The sequence below is a fragment of the Pomacea canaliculata genome, linkage group LG11, assembly GCF_003073045.1.
Source record: "Pomacea canaliculata isolate SZHN2017 linkage group LG11, ASM307304v1, whole genome shotgun sequence".
NCBI lineage: Eukaryota > Metazoa > Mollusca > Gastropoda > Architaenioglossa > Ampullariidae > Pomacea > Pomacea canaliculata.
Window position 1 is genome coordinate 6,280,261 of NC_037600.1, and position 17,641 is coordinate 6,297,901.

The 17,641-nt window shown below is 36.3% G+C and overlaps 2 protein-coding genes across 5 annotated transcripts; both read right to left on the reverse strand.

Annotated features, from left to right (window-relative positions):
- Nucleotides 1–560: 560 nt before the first annotated feature.
- On the reverse strand, nucleotides 561–2,418 carry LOC112575683. The gene is made up of 4 exons (XM_025257662.1): nucleotides 2,284–2,418; nucleotides 1,808–1,942; nucleotides 962–1,069; nucleotides 561–682 (listed from the first exon to the last, which is right to left on the reverse strand). The coding sequence occupies exons 1-4, from the start codon at nucleotides 2,384–2,386 to the stop codon at nucleotides 561–563; spliced, it is 468 nt and encodes a 155-aa protein (XP_025113447.1). The 5' UTR covers nucleotides 2,387–2,418.
- A 1,839-nt stretch (nucleotides 2,419–4,257) lies between these two features.
- On the reverse strand, nucleotides 4,258–10,032 carry LOC112575933. Of its 4 annotated transcripts, XM_025258079.1 has the most exons (9): nucleotides 9,996–10,032; nucleotides 9,483–9,587; nucleotides 8,910–9,032; nucleotides 8,568–8,619; nucleotides 7,534–8,202; nucleotides 6,981–7,180; nucleotides 6,118–6,595; nucleotides 5,549–5,897; nucleotides 4,258–5,383 (listed from the first exon to the last, which is right to left on the reverse strand). In XM_025258079.1, exons 4-7 carry the CDS (start codon nucleotides 8,589–8,591, stop codon nucleotides 6,307–6,309), a joined length of 1,182 nt encoding a protein of 393 aa, XP_025113864.1. In that variant the 5' UTR covers nucleotides 8,592–8,619; nucleotides 8,910–9,032; nucleotides 9,483–9,587; nucleotides 9,996–10,032; the 3' UTR covers nucleotides 4,258–5,383; nucleotides 5,549–5,897; nucleotides 6,118–6,306. The 4 variants fall into 4 exon arrangements, with proteins under 4 accessions (XP_025113864.1, XP_025113862.1, XP_025113865.1 ...); XM_025258077.1 differs by lacking the exon at nucleotides 9,483–9,587 and having other exon boundaries at nucleotides 9,996–10,020; XM_025258080.1 differs by lacking the exon at nucleotides 9,996–10,032 and having other exon boundaries at nucleotides 8,568–8,613; nucleotides 9,483–9,853.
- Between the last annotated feature and the right edge of the window lie 7,609 nt (nucleotides 10,033–17,641).

Consider the following 17,641-nt stretch of genomic DNA (forward strand, 5'->3'; position numbering starts at 1 on the left):
ATTTTCCTCAGTCCAAACATATCGAGACATACGTGGATGTGCTATATATATCTATATATATATATCGTCTGTATCTATTGATATCTGAAAAAAACGCAAATCATTCCGATTCGTTGAAAGAGGTTTTCTTTGAATTATAAGCTTCTCACTTAATGAAACTGAGAAAAATATGTAAAAAGTCAAATTTCCATAATTAAGTTTTAAAAACAAGTATAAACACGGCAAATAACATTGAACACAATAATCCAACTAATACAATTCAGTGCTCTTTTTGCATTTACAAAATCCTTTGTATGTGGAAACAAAAGAAAACATCCAAAGCGAAGTTTTCTTGCATAGAATAAAATTATTAATGAATGATCCCCTGATCCATGTATTCTTCTTTATCGCTTTGTAAGAAAAAGGAATGAAATATGTTGTCACATGCAAACAACAGAGAGACTCTATAAAAGTTTTTACAATCATAATTTTTTCTGAAAGAAATTTTTTGAAATATCATCTCACGTAGATACATATTATATAATGTAATCTATATATATATATTACTTTGTTTCTCCTGCTCATTGTGCTTGTACACAGTTAAATTTTTCTGCGTCTTTCTTGATGTCCTCATTAAAGAAACAGGTCAAGGTGATCTGGGAGTCGTTGTTCCCTTTGAAATGTTGCATCTGTTGTTTGCCATCTGCAAAACAAGTGGTTTAAACACATTGCTTTAAGCACGCTAATAGAGAATTAAATGTTTACTAAGCTTAATATCTTTTTCACCAATAAAAACAGAAAGAGTTATTTTACACTTCAAAATTATTTAAGAATTACAGCTGTCATGATTCACTGTTTTAGTAGTAAACTAATTTAAAACAATTTGTTTACCAAGCTTAAGCAGAAACTCGCAGGGTTCCAGAAAGTTGTATCCGTAGCCGGCGATCTGACATGCGTATCTACCCACGTGTTCGTCATCAACCACACGATCGACAGTAAGGTTGAGGGTTTGACCTCTTGTCGTAGGTGAATCCTGGTTTTGAGTAACATTCCTGTGAACCTCGAACCCACCAGCAGTCTAGTACAGACTCTGTTGACATAATTTCAGGATATAAAGCTTTATTATTTCCTTTATTACTTACTAAAGGTTCATTTTCGATCAAAATTTGACTTTTCATCAGCATATTTCTCATGTCTGCAGAAATGCTTCCCTTGAACTCCATAGGACCAGTATCATTTGTCATTATCTCACCACTGATGCAACTGAAATTCTTATCACTGCCTTTGTGCTGTCGAAGATGGACAATTGTAATTCTCTTTTAGCCTGGAATTCCCAAATATCTTCTTGACTTCAAAGGATCCAGAATAACTCTGCTCGCCTCATCTGTAGACCATCTAGATATGAGCATCATGCGCTCTTTTCATTGGCTGCCAGTCGTGGGTCGTATAGTCTACAAACTTTCCACTTTGACTTTCTCTTCTTTTTCTGCATCGGTCTTTACTCCCATCTATACGCCCTCTCAATCTCTTCGCTTATCCTGTGATACCAAGCATCTGTGAGTCCCACTAAGACAAAGACTATTGACAGAGGTCTGCCTCCTACCAAGCCCCATGAACTTGGAACGGATTACCTGTCAGCTTTTGTCACTCAACATTTAAGACAGGTTACAGTGTACTAATTTGTTTACGTGAGAAACAATGAGCAGATACCTTTGCTGTTGATATACACAAATGCTCCATAATTAATATGAACGGTTAGTAAACGATTGTCGAGTATTAGATGATTCTCGATGCTATCGCTAATTACTAATGCCAACTGCCTACTTACCCGGGTTACCCTGCTCAACGTAATGGTAGACCGTGAAGTCCTTCTTGGTGACACTGAGGTCCTCGGGGAAGTGACATGTCAGGACAGTATCCTGAAACCGCTCCACAGACGGTATAGAGCACGTGATCTTGTCATCTGTAAGGAAATCATCATTAAATGTTATATTTGTGATGAGAAATTCTTCATTCAGTATTAAACAGCTAAGCATACAAAAATTGAAGTTTTTTAATACATTTAGATAGAAAAACTTCATAACCAGGCTCAGAGAAATAAAAGAAGAGTTAACTTTGGTGAGAAACTGAAAAAAATTATTAAATGGTATTGTACAAAAAGTTTTATGATTACTCAAGGTCAAACAACATAAGTCCTTGATGTAAAAATTTCAGACTAACTACAGTGTCCGCGAAGTATACGACTGTTTCAATGGTGACAGGAAGATAAGTAATTTACATTAAATAATATCGAGTCCCGTTTACCTTGTGTTGACACGGGAACCAAAGACAAACATAGAAAGATGACAAAGTAGTTGGTGAATGAAGCCAATATCAGAAAACTGATTCCCATTCTAGCTGTCACCATGTTAACAACGAGAGGAAGAGATGCTACAAAACTAAAGGTTAAAGATGCTCTAAAGAAGTTTCTACACTGTTACAAGCTCAATACCCCTACATCATATCGATATCATTATTTTGTCCTTTAATGTACTCGGCTACTATCTCAAGAGATTAACTGCTTATAATCGCTGACAAAAAGGTCAAGTAGAACAGGTCTGTTGACATTATCTGACATAAATCAGATTTTCCGCTTATCAGGTATTATCTCCAAACCGCTGACTGTAGACTTACAGGTTACAACGAAAAAGTACGAACATTTATCAGTCTTGCAAACTGCTGAAGAAGTAAAGCATGAATTTGTCCGATTTAGTTGGCTATTATTGGTGTGGGAGTGTGACAGAAACATTTTAAGGGAGAGTAAGACCTGACTCCAGCTTGTCATAAGTTCAACCAAAGTATTTATTTGTGCATTGTTTTTTTTTTTAATTGTGCTTAGTTTGAGCATTCAGTCTAAAACGATTTGGGTTTGGTTTTCTAAAAATAGGGAAAAACCGGTAGAAGAAAATATCCCTAGCAGCACAAAATACCGTGTGTGGGTCCCAGAGAAAGTAACATTAGACCATTGTCCTTCACTAGGGGACGCCTGTCTTTTGGACATCCTGTGATGTTTGATTGCTTCAATCATCTTGACTATGTGTGAACAAGACATGAAAGAACCTGTTAGCATACAGGGCGAGACTTATCAATCTGTTCATACCACGACACGAAGAAAGCAGACTAAACTTACTTTTGCTCCCAAAATAGCTGCACGGATTTTACACCCTAGACATTTTCGAGAAAATGTAAGCCCTGGTTTTATCAGAAATTGTTGTGATAACAACTTACGACCTATTTATGGAGCACTCAAAAGTATCTTGAGAGTTTTGTAGACTCTTAGTTTTATCTTCTGTTTGAATACGATTTAAGTAGGACGTGCATCGGTGAGCACATTGGCTGTGCAACAAGTCCATTTGATATCAGCCCAGGAGCTGGTTCAGTTTTTAAACCCTTTTCTTTAGACATGCTGAAAAGAAAAAGGTAGTAGGTTATATGACTCTTGCAATCTACTGATGCACATGCTATACTTTTTTACATCTTTCTTAATAATTTAAAACCTATCTTTTTTAATAGACAATTTACTAAATATTTTTGATGTACAGATGCAGGCTACTTTTGACCAGTCAACATTTTAATTCTTAAAGGTAGAAGAAACTTAACATATCAATAAAATTTGATTTTTTTAATTAATGTACCTGGTATTGTATCTGGACAGTCCCCACCCAGCAATATTGTGCCAAGTTCTGTTATTTAAAGCCGCAATTGGCTTCCAAGTGAATTGTGTCGACTGCGTTCCGTTTTCAGTCGCGATTACTCCCGAGAGCAGGTTAAGTTTAACAAACCTCGTGTGCAGCCGAGCCATCATTCAAACAAATATTCCTGCAAAATGTGATGGGATAGAAGTATAACTGCACCATTGACAGTGCGTGGTTTTGTTTGGTTTTGATTTCATTGAGGTGTGCGTAAATCGGCACTCCAAAGGACAAAGTTTCTAAACAATTTTTAAAATATTGAATCTAAATATTATTTTTCTGTACATTTCAAAATTATTACTGTGTACAATTCTATTTATGTCTACCTTACAATTTCCTTTTTTTATGCAAGAGACGTGGATTGAGGAAGGATTCGAAGGGTGATGCCATCTAATGGTGAGTGGAATTACAACAATGAGTTTCTCAAGTTTAAATTATGAATGTGAGCATTGTTTAATTAATCTTTATTTAATCTTAACTTCAAATAAAAAAAAGTAATGTGAACACCCACCCACCCACATTCACACACACATATAAACAAACAAAATTATTTTTAAAAACGTTTATCATGTACTGTAATTATAATTATAGAAACTTAAATTATAAACTTAATTATATGCACATGTGCTCAGTAGCTCCTGACCCTGTCAATAGCATAAACTTTTGTCCAAAAATAAAAACTTTTTCACAGTTTAACAGTAAGTTATATAAGTCTGATGACAACATTTTGTAAAAAAAAATGGTAACATACACTTTTTTGGATGAATGAAACTGCTTTCTGTTTTGACATGTGCTATATAAATATAGCAGACACTTCATTTGCAAACTTTCAGTATTTAGTTTTGTGCATAAAAACAAGCTTTGAATTCTTGCATATTATGCAATAATACAGAGCATTATTTGTTATACTTACAGATTACCCTATTTTGCAAATGATATTTCCTTTTTTTCGTTTTTTTTTAGTTACGCAGAAAGCATATAGAATATGGAATACACAGCAGGTAAAGCTTCTTAAAATATTAGTAATATGTTAATGACTTGTATCATGTATACAAAAAATAACGTTCAGTTTTCAACTATTTAGCTTTTTTTCTAATATAAACACAGATATAAAAATAGTTCCTGAGTGCAGGTTTGTCACCAGGTATTTAGAATGAGATGTTCTTTTCTCAAGAAAAAGGACAAATACATTTTATAAATTTATAAATGAATAATTATTTGCATAAGTCACATTTGTTTTATTCATTCCCTAATACAAGCATGACACATTCTACAAAGTGTGAGAAACAAATCTGAATGTTAGGCCATGCGGACGACAACCAGTTGTGATGTACAGCTGGTGATACCCCGAACTCGGGTCCACTTCGCGGAGTCATCAGATCTATTTATAGAACCCTCCACGTACACAACCACCTTTCTTTTAAGCCCACAAAGAAAGCCGGCTTTTGCTGCCAACACAGTGTTGTGGTCACTGGTAAGTATGTTCTCCTGGTTCTCATAACTGATGATCTGTACTGGGATTCCTGAATCCAGAAGACACTTCATTACTGGCATGTCTTCGGTAAATTGTTTTTCAAAGATTATCAAAATGTTTTTCCACTGAACAGATGGAGGTTGTCTCAATGGTGCTTGGTCACTCGTGAGATTCGTGTTCTTTGTAATCACGCACACATCTGAAAGTAAATACAAGTTTGCATATGACTTTCAAATTAAATTTTACTGATAAATATCATCAATAATATAAAAAAATAGTGCATTTGCAAATTTGTCTATTATTTAAATGTTCATGAACTCGGATACATAAGTCTTTGATTATGAAATATTTATCACAGACAGACCTTTATCATGAACACATGCTTTTAAGAACTGGACTATTGCCTCTCCACAGGCGCTTGCAGTCACGTGGCTGCTTATGTTGATGTCCATTGACCATGATGATGAATGTTCTTCACAGGTAGGCCGTCGGTCGGTGCCTGACGATTGCTGTCGGTGTACAGTGACATACCAGGTAAATCATATTTTTTTGCTTCTCGTACGACTGAAGGGGGACAACTCAGTGTTTCAGTGAGGTTCCTACCATCGCAGTCATCTGGAAGTATGTCAGAACAACTGGTGGCTGCCCATAAATGAAGATCTGGAAGTTGAAGAAGTTTTTGAAGAAAAGCTGTACCCTGTTTTGATTTCCCTCTGTAATAAACCAAAGAAAATGTTGCAACAATATTAGAAAGAAAATAGAATATATTAAGTTATTGATATATTTTGTTGCTGTTTAATCGAGATATTTTTCTTGCAAGTAAGGCTAAGTGACCTGAGTTACTCAACTAAAAAAAACAATTTTAAAAAATACTAACGAAATGTCTTAGTGATCCTATTACTCTGTTTACAGCATAGTTTGACAAAAACGTACAAGTCATTGCCCAGCTCATCAAGAACTGCAAAGATCGGTATTTTCCGTGCAACTGGCATCAGCTATCAGCGTTGCTAATAGCCACATCTGTTTTTTCGTCGTCGTCTATATTGCAATAAAATGAGGTGACCATATCCTTTGCTGAATTTCTTTCTGTTGAAAGTGTCTGCTGCAGCAACATTTTTAACTCTATTGTAGCTGCACCACCACCATTCGAGTGTTGATGATGTACACACTGTGGCCCTCAGATATCCATTTTCGTCCGACCAGCGCCAACATTCTGGATTTTCCAGTACCGGGTGGTCCAGTCAGCAACACTCGAGGTCGGTCTAGTAGTTCTAAATTACCCGGGTACAACGTGATTCGCTCAAACAGGCTTCCGATCACAGAAACAGATTGCTCTAGGGTCTTAGGCAACTGAGTTATACTGGATCCACGGAATATGTCTGAACCAGATGAGGTGGCCCCACCACAGAATCTGCAATCCAGTATCAACATCACTATACAGATCTTACCAGTAACCAAGAAAAAGCATGGAGGTCGTGCTAAAGTTTAAACTTCTGATCTTTAAAATAAAATGTTATTCACTGGTTTCTTTAACCTGTGATAAATATATTAGTTTTACGTTCATTGATATGCTTGGTGTCTTTTCTATGTATAAAGGTCGAGACCGCTACCACAGAGACAAAAAAAAAGTGATACCAAAATGTTCACAGACATCATAACGAAAGAAACAGAGGTTCTAATGTATTGTTATTTAATATTCATAAGTATATTCGTCTGGTGCACACATCTTTAGTAACAATACCAGCAACTGCTTTTATTGTCGTCAATAAAATGTTGTGGTGGCCTGATAATCTCACCTCGCTATCATTGTTTGATACAATTCATCACTCATCGCGGGACCATCTGCAGGACTGCTCATTAGTCGATCCCACCATTCTGTCAGATGACTCATCACAGTAGGATCAACGTCATAAGGCGAAAGGGGATTTGACACATCGTCAGCACAGAGACACAGTTCAGTCGGAGGTTCCATATTTTTCATACACTCACGTAAATTCTATAACAAAACAGTTGCAATTATCATGTCCGTGTGGCAGAAAAAATGATGACTATCAATCGTAATTTATTAATCACGACATGGAAAAAGTATCCAAAGACAATGTCCTGCTCTAATTGTGCCTTGGTAACTTATTTGAATGTATTTTCTCATCTTGACTTCTAATTACCATAATTACTTCTAATGTTTATAGTAAGTATCATTTAATATGTCTTTTTGTACTTCTGTGATCATAGACACTCTTCATAGAAGGGAACTTGGTGTTACTAAAATATTTATTTTAAATCTGGTTTAAAATTTTCAGGATTCTTTTAGTCTTATTATCTGCTTCCGGATATTACAAAGCAGCCAACCTTAGCCACGTCAGCATGGTTGTTGAGTGCTCGCTGTAACGTAGACCGCGTAACGTTGGGTAACATCAACGTCAGTTGGACTGGAGGACACTGTTGCTGATCTGACATGAAATGTTGTATCACACGATCTGCCTTCACCAGTTGCTGGATACCTTCTGAAATGTCTTTGGCCAGTTGGTGATCTGTTTCCTGTTCACTTTCCTTTCTACCGTCATCTTTATCACTCAGAGACTTGACCACCCCGATAACTACTCCATACTGTCGATGAATAATCATCACATCAAAGCAGCCGACGTGCTTGTCCTTGTTTTTATTCTTTAAACTATCGAAAACAGGCAGTAAATGTTTTCTATATTCCTCTCCGGGGTTGTTCAAATAGTCGTTGTAATTGAACTGTGTCAAGACAAACATTTTCTCTTGTCCATGCTCTGCCATATGATGGAGACAGTACAGCACGTGCTTCATGGCGCGGTCGTGTCTGACGTAACTGTCGTTGGGCGGGTCAGGGATGTAGATGACTTGACCGACTACAGACTTCTTCGTGTATCGAAGTTTATTGAAGTAGACTGGAGGTACGAAATAGCAGCCATCGAGCATGTTGGGGTACATCTTACCGACATCTTGCAACAGAACTTTTTTAAACTTCTCAGTCACTTCGTTCTTTTTGTCCTGCCCAAGGAAAAAAAATTAAAAATATAGTTAACGGGTTCTGTTACTGTGTTTGGGAATTAGCTATCATACCATTTATATTTTTCTTTCTCCTTTTTTCTCTTACAGCTCTGCAGTAATGATCATAAACATATCTATCTTGTCGTCTCTAACGGGCTTTAGTATTGTAAAATATATTCATAATTAGGTAGAAAAAATCTTATAGAAGTTATTACTTTTACGCACTGCCCTACTGCATAAAGAACACACACACATATATCAGCACCGTATAAACAAAGAAGCCATGTGCTTTGATCATCATTACAATAATTCCGCTAAAAGGAATTTTCTACTTTAAGACATGTTTATCATACTTGCTATCATACCTTTCTCTCAATCATTGGGTCCATTTCCCTGTCACCTCCTCTGAACCTGAAACTAGACCATTTTAGAATATTGGTGGCATGTAGGCCTATCAAGCGACTTTGTTGATGACATAACTAAGTAAAATTTAATGGTGACAAAATGCAAAATCCTCATGCCATGTGTGTGTGTGTCTTTTGTATTGTTTCCTTCGGGAAAAAATACTTCCTTGATTTTGTTCTGAATTTTTGAATTTGTTTTATAAGTAATCGCTAAGGGTACTAAAAAAGTCAGCATTAGTTTTACAGTACACTGGTATGACTCTTACTGCTCTGTATAACACATAATGAGACCATGGGACCTACCTTCCTGACCCTCTGCGCCTCTTGTACAATAGAAACCATACAAGAGATCAACAGCGCCAGGACTGCTGATACTATTACGAGCACCACAATCACTTGTCGTATAGTTTTTTTCTTCATCAGACGCTAGAACAAATTTATTAACATAGGTAAATAACATGTATTATACAAGAATAAATAAAGTTATTTTGTAGTTATAATTATCCTTTCTGTTTCTCTACATCGCTCAATATCTAGTCTGTTTTAATTGATCGGTAGTTTAAAGATCTGTAATCCTTAATTTAAAATTATTATTCTCACACACTCCTTGCAATATTCAACACATTTGTAAGAGCATCATTTACTCATACACACTCTGTTTAATGTTTTTAACCTTGCTTGCAATAGCTGTTTTGTTGACATTAAGGTATAATTTCATTCCACACCATGAACATGATAAGCATGTTCTGTATCCTAGCCAAAGCCAGGTTCTCTCCGTATTATAAATACAACAACAACAACAAATTTCCTGTCGCTTTGTAAAGTTAATGGAAATGACAGGTCATTATTCTGCCGATGACATGTATATATATATACCATGATGTGAAGTAGACAGATCTACAGTTAGTGGAGTGGTAGACAGATAATCAAACAGGTCGATAAACTCCTCAGAAGAATATCCAGATGATCACAAAGCAGAATCTGCAGTACAATGTTGAAACCCATGAACAGAACTGATGTAAAGTGTATCGCAAAAACGGAGTTAGCCAGAGAGGATTGAAGGTGATGAGAGAGTTAATATAAGCACCGGAATAAATACAAAAGCCATAGGCAAGTAAACTGCCCAACACAATGCTAAGGAAGTTAGAAAAAGTGCAGATCGTTTAGATGGGCACCACAAGCATAACAAATCCAAGAAGAAAACGAAAAAGGCCGAGGAGCTGGCACCCACACGCCTGTTAGGCAAGGGACACTACTCTCTAATATGTATATGTAATAACACAAGCTATGCATCTTGAACTACATCAGAATATGTGATTTTTGCCATTTTTTCACACTACTAAAGCTTTCATAAAATCCTGTCATTCTAGTATCTATAGTATGCTATACCCGCTATACCGTCGATGGAACAAGTCTTCACTCTGTCAGCTTGAGACCTGCTGTGCCAACAAGAGTAGGTATGTGTTTCCGCTTGTCTTGGCTTGGTATCGTCATCTTGAGGTATGAGGACACGTCCATGTTGTATTGATAACCCTCTTCTGTTTGACATTTTTGTAGTCCATTATCCCAGAAGCACTTGACTACACCTGTTGTGAGAAATGGAATAAAAATACAAACTAAACGACTTATGTTCAAATAACTAATTCCATTTTTTAAATTTTAACGTTAGTTATAATCAACATGTCTTTTCTGGATATCCCTTTCTGAAACTAAATATACCATCCGGCTTCTTATATACAGTTGTTGCTATAATGTAAATATCATGAATGACAATCGAGTAGGTGACAACAAAAGTATTTTAAAAAGATTTAAAATAGTGTCTACTAATATTTGCAAAGTAGGTCTATGTCGCACTTGTTTTTTCTTGTCCATTGTGCTTGTATACAATAAAATCCCTTTGTGTCTTGTGGATGTTTTCATTAAAAAAGCACTTTAAGATGGCTTGGGAGTTAGACTGCTCTTGAGAAGTATTGCAGGTGTTGTTTTCACCTGTAGACAGATCAAAGAATGTATGTATCAGCGTTCTAGTCGCATCAAAGAAACAAAAGCGTTGTAAATACCACAATTATGTTTTTACGTTTATGTAGCATTACAATTGAAGCAATATGTTTTATTAGATATTTTTGATTCAAGTTCAAAGGCTCTTTATGTTAACAATGAAATATAATTTTCTTCTAAACTTCTTTCATAAAATATTTTTTTAACAACTTTCTAGGTGCAAAAAGAATAAGCTAAACTCATAATGTAGAGTCTAAAATCAACATATTGTAAGGAAAAGTTCAATAATATTTATACCTAAATATTCTCCATACCTATCTCTAAGTTTAAATTGCAAGTTTCCAAAAAGCTGGACCCGTAGCCGGCGACTTGACAAGCGTAGATGCCCTCGTGTGCCCTGGTCACCTCACTGAATGTCAAGTTTAGATTTCGGCCAACTCTCTTGTTGTACTTAAGCCCGGACTTTGTGTAGCAGTCCAGAAGACCTCGAACCCACCAGCAATCTAGCACAGCCTCTGATGGACAGATCATCACCCACACACATATTATCATGTCCTATCATGCTTTCATTTTCAAACAGGCTTACAAACAAGTCTAAATCATTTCCCTTACAAAAAATTAAGCCGCTAGTACTAATACGACGCAAAACTTTGTCTTCAACAAGACTTAGAACCAAATATTCTTCACTTAACTTCAAGTATGGTAATGGCGTTAAAATTCCGATTAGGCATGTAACTTTTGACTCTTTCAGGTGAACTCTTTTTATTTTGACTTTAAGTGTTTAACGTTAGCTGGGGTAGCTACTAAACTCCGCTGATTTAATCATCACTTTTTCAATAAAATCAATCACTAGTTATGCAACTACCAACACAGATCATGTTGTTTACTAATGACAGTTGCTCTGTTACCTGCACTGCCACGCGGGGCGTAGTAGTAGACCGTGAAGTCTTTCTTGGAGACCATCACGTCTTCAGGGAAGTGGCACATCAGGACAGTCTCTTGATACGGGTACACGGACGGTACAGAGCAGGTTATCTTGCCATCTGTAACAACAGTAGTCAATAACTGATGTTCATACTCAAAAGTACTCATCCATTGACAAAAATTTTTGTTTTTTTTTTTCTTTTGTTTGTTTGAAACAGTGGGACTCTTTATAACAACTGCAAATAAAAATACATTTGTTATCTAAGTTCAACCTACAATTATCAAATAATAATACTGATAATCGTAGTAGTGATAAATACATTTCTTATTAAAGTCGCCACCTATAAAGACTATCACAGTGCATTTCCAAAAGGAAATCAGAGTACAATGGGGACAATGAGACAATGATTATGGATACAAAGTATTATAATGCCAAAGCTATTTTCACAGTCAGGCTGTGTTCCTGTCTAGGAATTTATGGCAAATTTTTTCAGGATGTCGATTCCCAAGTGACGATATCAAAGCCTTTGTTTTTATGGTTTTAAAACAATTCCGGGTTTTCAATAACCATCATCCAGGAAGTACAAGTGCAAACAGTCTCGTCACTTATCTCCCATTGGCTTATTATAAATAACGAAATACTAGAAAAGAGTTCTTCCTGGTCTTGAACTTTTTGAGGTGGTGACATTGCAAAGCACTATGTGACTGATTAAACTGTATGGGACCGAGAGAGATTCTATCAATCCGTTTCCCAGTATGTGGTATGTGTTTTCAAGAGCATGATGATTAGTTTAGTTGGTCAGTAGGTCAGTAAATGCTGCCGTGTTTTCCTTTTGTGTGTGTAGTAGTAGTAGTTAAAACAGGCAGAGTCAAGTTTGCTTTGTGTTTGTTTGGAAAAATTTTTTTAAAAATAAAATCTCCAGCTGCGTGAATCAGTTCACTACAGTGGCACTATATTTTGCCTTAAGACTTCCCCTTAGTTCATTAACATCAGTTTAGCGAAACTAGAGAAATACATGTCTGTGCTATCCCTTACCTCAGATGACAGATTGACTGCTATTGTTCAGCAACAAGAGAACTTCGTTTAAAAGTTATTAAAAAGACTATAATTTCATGTTACGCAGGTAATTCCTTCTTCCACTTTTCAGCTTCTTTCGTCTCTTTCTCTGCGATTCTGTATCTCCTTTGCTCCCCCTCTTTCGTCTTCAAGTTATCTTTCTCCCTCCCCCATCCCTTTCAAATGGATGTTCCAGTAAAATGTGATGAGATATATGTTTAGCTACGGCCACAGACATACATCGGCAAAATATCTATACTAAGTCCTGAAGGTTTACTTACCTTGCGTTGCCGAGGGCACAACACAGAAGACACACAGCAAGAGGACCAGCTGATGAGTTAACCGACAAAGGTGTGAACCACAAATTTCTGTTGTTGCTGGTATCATCTTGACTAGAAACCAAAACATATTGGATAATGTTAAAGATCTTTAATACAAGGCAATATCTACAAAATCAGGATGAATACGTTTATGATACTAAGGATCAAAACAGCCTTCTATGGTGTGTGATAACATGATGTATAATTTTATTCCTTTTTCTTGGAATATTGTATTCATTGCATGTTAAAACATTTTCTTCATACATTTCAGGGTGTTTTTATATCATAAAAGTTTCATTATATCATACCGCTGGGCACATTCAAGTAAAGCCATAATAATCCGAAACAGTCCTGTACACTGGGTTTGATGATCTTTTAGAAGGTGGGGGCGGAGAGAAAGAGGGTATTAACATCTATCACATAATGATACATGAGCATTAAGATGTGTGACTTTTTCTTGCGTCTCCTCTCCCACCTAGCAGAGTGTTTTCGTTCTCTTATCCACCAACACCACCTTAGCAGGTCGGTATCCGTTATAGCTGTGCTCTGTAAACATGTCACCTGAGTGTGCTGGGTGGCCACCATGCCTGTCTAAGCGAACTCGAGAAGAGTGAAAGCAAACGCTAACCTCGATACAGATCACTAGACTGTTCAGTATAAAGATATAAACTAAAAAAAGTAAGGTAAATTTACTTACCTGCAGTGACTGTTTGTACCTGACGCTTCATTACCTAACTACCTAAGACAGATGGCCTACACTAGCAAGAGGTCCAGGAAGTTATGCTATAAAAACTCAACACGGAAGATCTAGTTGGGAAAGCACAAAAATCCTTCATCTATGTCACCAGGATACTATAAAAAATAAGTTTTTTTTTTTCTTTCTAGTCTTTCTTTTCAAGCGTGAAGTTTTATTAACTTTGGAGTAGATAGCTAACAGCATGCATGTGCTAGAAAAATCTAGCAGGAATTGTTGTACTAGAACAACATTAATATTGCACAGTTGGATTTAGCAACATATATTTTCAAAAAGCGATAAGTATCCTACAATTTATTTAACGAGTGTCCCTATATTGTAACGTGACATCAACGTTCTTTCTAATATACATCCCCTAGCCTTGATATCATTCACAAATCTGTACTTAATTTTTTTTTATTTCCCCCTTCCCCCCATGGACGTGTCGACGGCTAAGAATTAGTTGAGCTTTCACAAGCACAGATTTACAGTCTGCGAACAACCCACAATGAGCTACTTGAGCTGCATATCAACATTTAATTTATTAATTCAGGTCAAACAGAACATAAACTCTGCTCGTCGACACACACCCAGTCACGTGAGTCTCATATACAACGGTCCGCTTGTCTACTCACAACGGGAAAACCCAATCTATCCATGACATGCTGTAAAAGTGAGTGTAAACTTTCCTTTTCAAGGTACCTCTATGCTTTGATTTTCTCGAAGTTTTCATGTTCTGACTTGAATATATGCTGCCGATACATATTTATTTACAACACAAAAACAAAACATACTTTTACAAGTACAGACACGCCTGTCACCACCCACTCCGCACGCGTCACACACACAAACACACAAACAAAAAAGTGTGTCGCCAGGAGACGACCCCATAGGCTTCCAGCTGTGTCCATGAAGTCAAATAGTTCCCGCCATGGCACAACCTGTGACTGACATGAAACCGTCAGGTGTTCAGATAAAAAGTACTTGCCTGCAGTTATATCGCTGATTGGTACTCACAATGGCACAGTTAAATGAAATTAATGGAAGGTTGTCACCAGGTACACGCGAGTCGACAGCACAGACAGGTGACTTCAACATGGCGGTGTCCTACTCGCCGTATGAGGGAAAAGAGAAGGAAAAGTTGTCAACCGGAGATAAGCGCGGTCTAGAAGAACGTATTGACAGGTAGTGAGATCAACATAAGAGAATAGTGCTTGGTAAAGAGAACCATTGTATGCGATTATTTTTTATTATTATTTTTTATCAATCGGAAAATAAGACAGACTTTATGGTAAAGGAGATGTGTACTCTGTAAGAGAATTAGAATTGACTAGAATTGCTTAGTAAGGAGAACTGAGTTTATTGGCAAATTTTCATGATAATAAAACACAGACCTTATATATGTAGTAAGATATACAATGTCTGTCGATAATTAGTCAACAAAAAGCATCGTAGACCATTGTCACAGACTTGCCTGGAATACATAGCCGGTTCCTGTCATGTAGATCTTCAACAGACATTAGTTTATTTAGTTATCTAGGGTTTATAGCATGCCAACTTTTGGGGTTTTTTTCTTACAGAAATGCTTCTCGTGGAAAGGGACAAGAGAGATGATTTATCCCATGGTTAGTTGCAGAGGAAAGAACAATAATTAAATAAAGGAATGAGAGAAAAAAAAAAAAAAATAAAGAAAAATAAAGTTTAAAAGGCAGGACTAAAGGAAGATGCTACTAAAAACAAAAATGTTTATTAACCAAATTTCACAAATTAAACAATGATTTGTAAGGCAAGGTCCTCACATAAAAAGCGAAGACCGAGATGTGGAGAGCCGCTCATGACATCTTCATACAGGTAGATACTTTCAAACAGGCATGGGTCAGATATCTGATACTACTGTCAGGATTTTGCAAATATATCGAAGTCCAGTGATGATTGTAATTGAATGGTAATGGTTCTGCTCATCTATCATCTCTAGCATGTATGCTTCATCATTATCATCTCAAAAGTAGACGAATTATAATATGACATAAATTTTCTTTGATTTATAAGTCTTTGATGTATAAGTTAAGATTTGCTCTTTTTGATTAATTTACTTACCATGTTTGCTCTGTTAACTTAAGTGTATTAATACATCTCTCTACGAATATGCGTGCAACTATTAGAACACCTTTCAGTCACAAAGAAATTTTAATTTGATTACATTTACATAAATTAGCAAAAATTTAATAAAACAATTTAATAAATAAAAACAGTATCATAATGCAACAATAAAATACACATTCGCTGGAAAACTACTAAAACTAGTCTACATTGGAGAGAAAACATTTGTGCGATCTTAATCTCAGTCTTGGTTTATGGTTCCCAGTCACTTAATCCCCAGACACTTCATCCCCGACACTTCATCCCCGACACTTCATCCCTAGACTTTTAATCCAGAACACTTCATCCCAGACACTTAATCCTAAACTAAATCCATTAACTATAAAAATTATGAAGTCAGCGAAAAATTTAATTGAAATTCAAAATGTCAATCATGCTTTTTAACTTCAACGTCGATTTTGAACATCAACAACATTAGTTAAAGGTTCATATAAGTGCTAGTAATTTAATGACGTTCTTCAACAATATGATATGAAAATTGGTTCTTGAGTGTCGGGGATGAAGTATGGGATGAGTGTTCGGGTAGTGTGTGTAGGTCTGAGGGATTAACAGCGTCTCGGGATGAAAAAGTGTCAAGGTGATGAGTGTGTCGGGAGATGAAAGATGTCTGGGGATTAAGTGAATTGCACCTTGTTATGTATAAATGTTTAAAATCTGTTTTGAGTGTCATCTGGTCTAATTAATAAAAAATCAATAAATAATTCAATCGTGCTATTTATAAACTTTATTGTATGAACCTATATGACCTTGAAGTGAGATATGTATACTTGTTCTTGTGTAGGCCTCTGAATAATGGAAACAAAGATTTTTAGTTAACAAAAATAGTAGCTCTATGCAACCAACACGAAATCTTTGCAAACTAATATATCAACGGTCAACTAGCATTGATGCTGATCATTCTTTATACATTTATTGCCATTGCATTACATGTGCCTTGTAAAGTCTTATTCTTCTCATTATTTATACACACTTGAATGGTCACGGCTTTAGTATTGTACATTTATGGGAATTAACTACGATTGTGCTATTGTATTCTGATGATATGCATATTTCTCATTAGCTCTTATTTATTACTCAGACACAGCAGAACAGACATGCTTCGTAGATGTCATATCTTTCTATCAATTTTGATAGGATGTAAGCATTGGCTGCTCAGACATGAATTATTGCTATTGTTATATAGTTTCGGATTAGACTCTTTTATAATCCTGAAATTCTGAGAGCCTGTTATGGGCCTATATTTTTAATATTGTATGTTCAAGGGTAAAAAGTAATATATGATTTTAGCATTTTTTAAACATTTAATAAAGAAGCCAATTGCTTTCGGTGTCTTTTAAACTTCCAATCTGCTACTAGTAATGTATTTGTGTTGTGGTGGGAATGTAACACGATCATTTCCCCATTTTAACGATCTCTAAGAAAAACTAAATTTCGAATGCGATGAAGTATTCAATTGGGAAGTTTCACTGTTGATGCCCCCTCGCTCTGTTCCCTTGGAGTAGTAGACTCAGATCGGTTGCCCGATGGATGTCCCTCCACGTACACGACGACCTTTCTTTTCAGTCCATAGAGAACCCGCTTTTGGCTACCTAGCACGATTGTGGTATCCTCGACTACACCTCTCGCTGATCTCTAGACTATGCCTGAACTGGGTTCTTCTTCTATAGACAAGTCAATGGGGGCGCCTTCTTCATACATCAACTCTCAAAATCACATCAACAGTCTCTGTAGCTGAGAGTCGATGGTGTCCTTCCTTCTTTGTGCTTGGGGTCTCACGATCGTCTAATGACTGTGTGATCTAGAAACATTAATAGGTGGGATGTTCGTTATCAGGGATGTCGAT

Coding starts and splice junctions, on each gene's coding strand:
- LOC112575933 (XM_025258079.1), bottom strand. CDS start 8,591: ATGGACCCAATGATTGAGAGAAAG. Junction 8,203..8,567: donor ACCCAATGATTGAGAGAAAG/GTATGATAGCAA, acceptor TTCCTTGGGCAG/GACAAAAAGAACGAAGTGAC. Junction 7,181..7,533: donor ACCATGCTGACGTGGCTAAG/GTTGGCTGCTTT, acceptor GTTTTGTTATAG/AATTTACGTGAGTGTATGAA.
- LOC112575683 (XM_025257662.1), bottom strand. CDS start 2,386: ATGGTGACAGCTAGAATGGGAATCAGTTTTCTGATATTGGCTTCATTC. Junction 1,943..2,283: donor GGTTCCCGTGTCAACACAAG/GTAAACGGGACT, acceptor ATTTCCTTACAG/ATGACAAGATCACGTGCTCT. Junction 1,070..1,807: donor CGTTGAGCAGGGTAACCCGG/GTAAGTAGGCAG, acceptor TTATGTCAACAG/AGTCTGTACTAGACTGCTGG.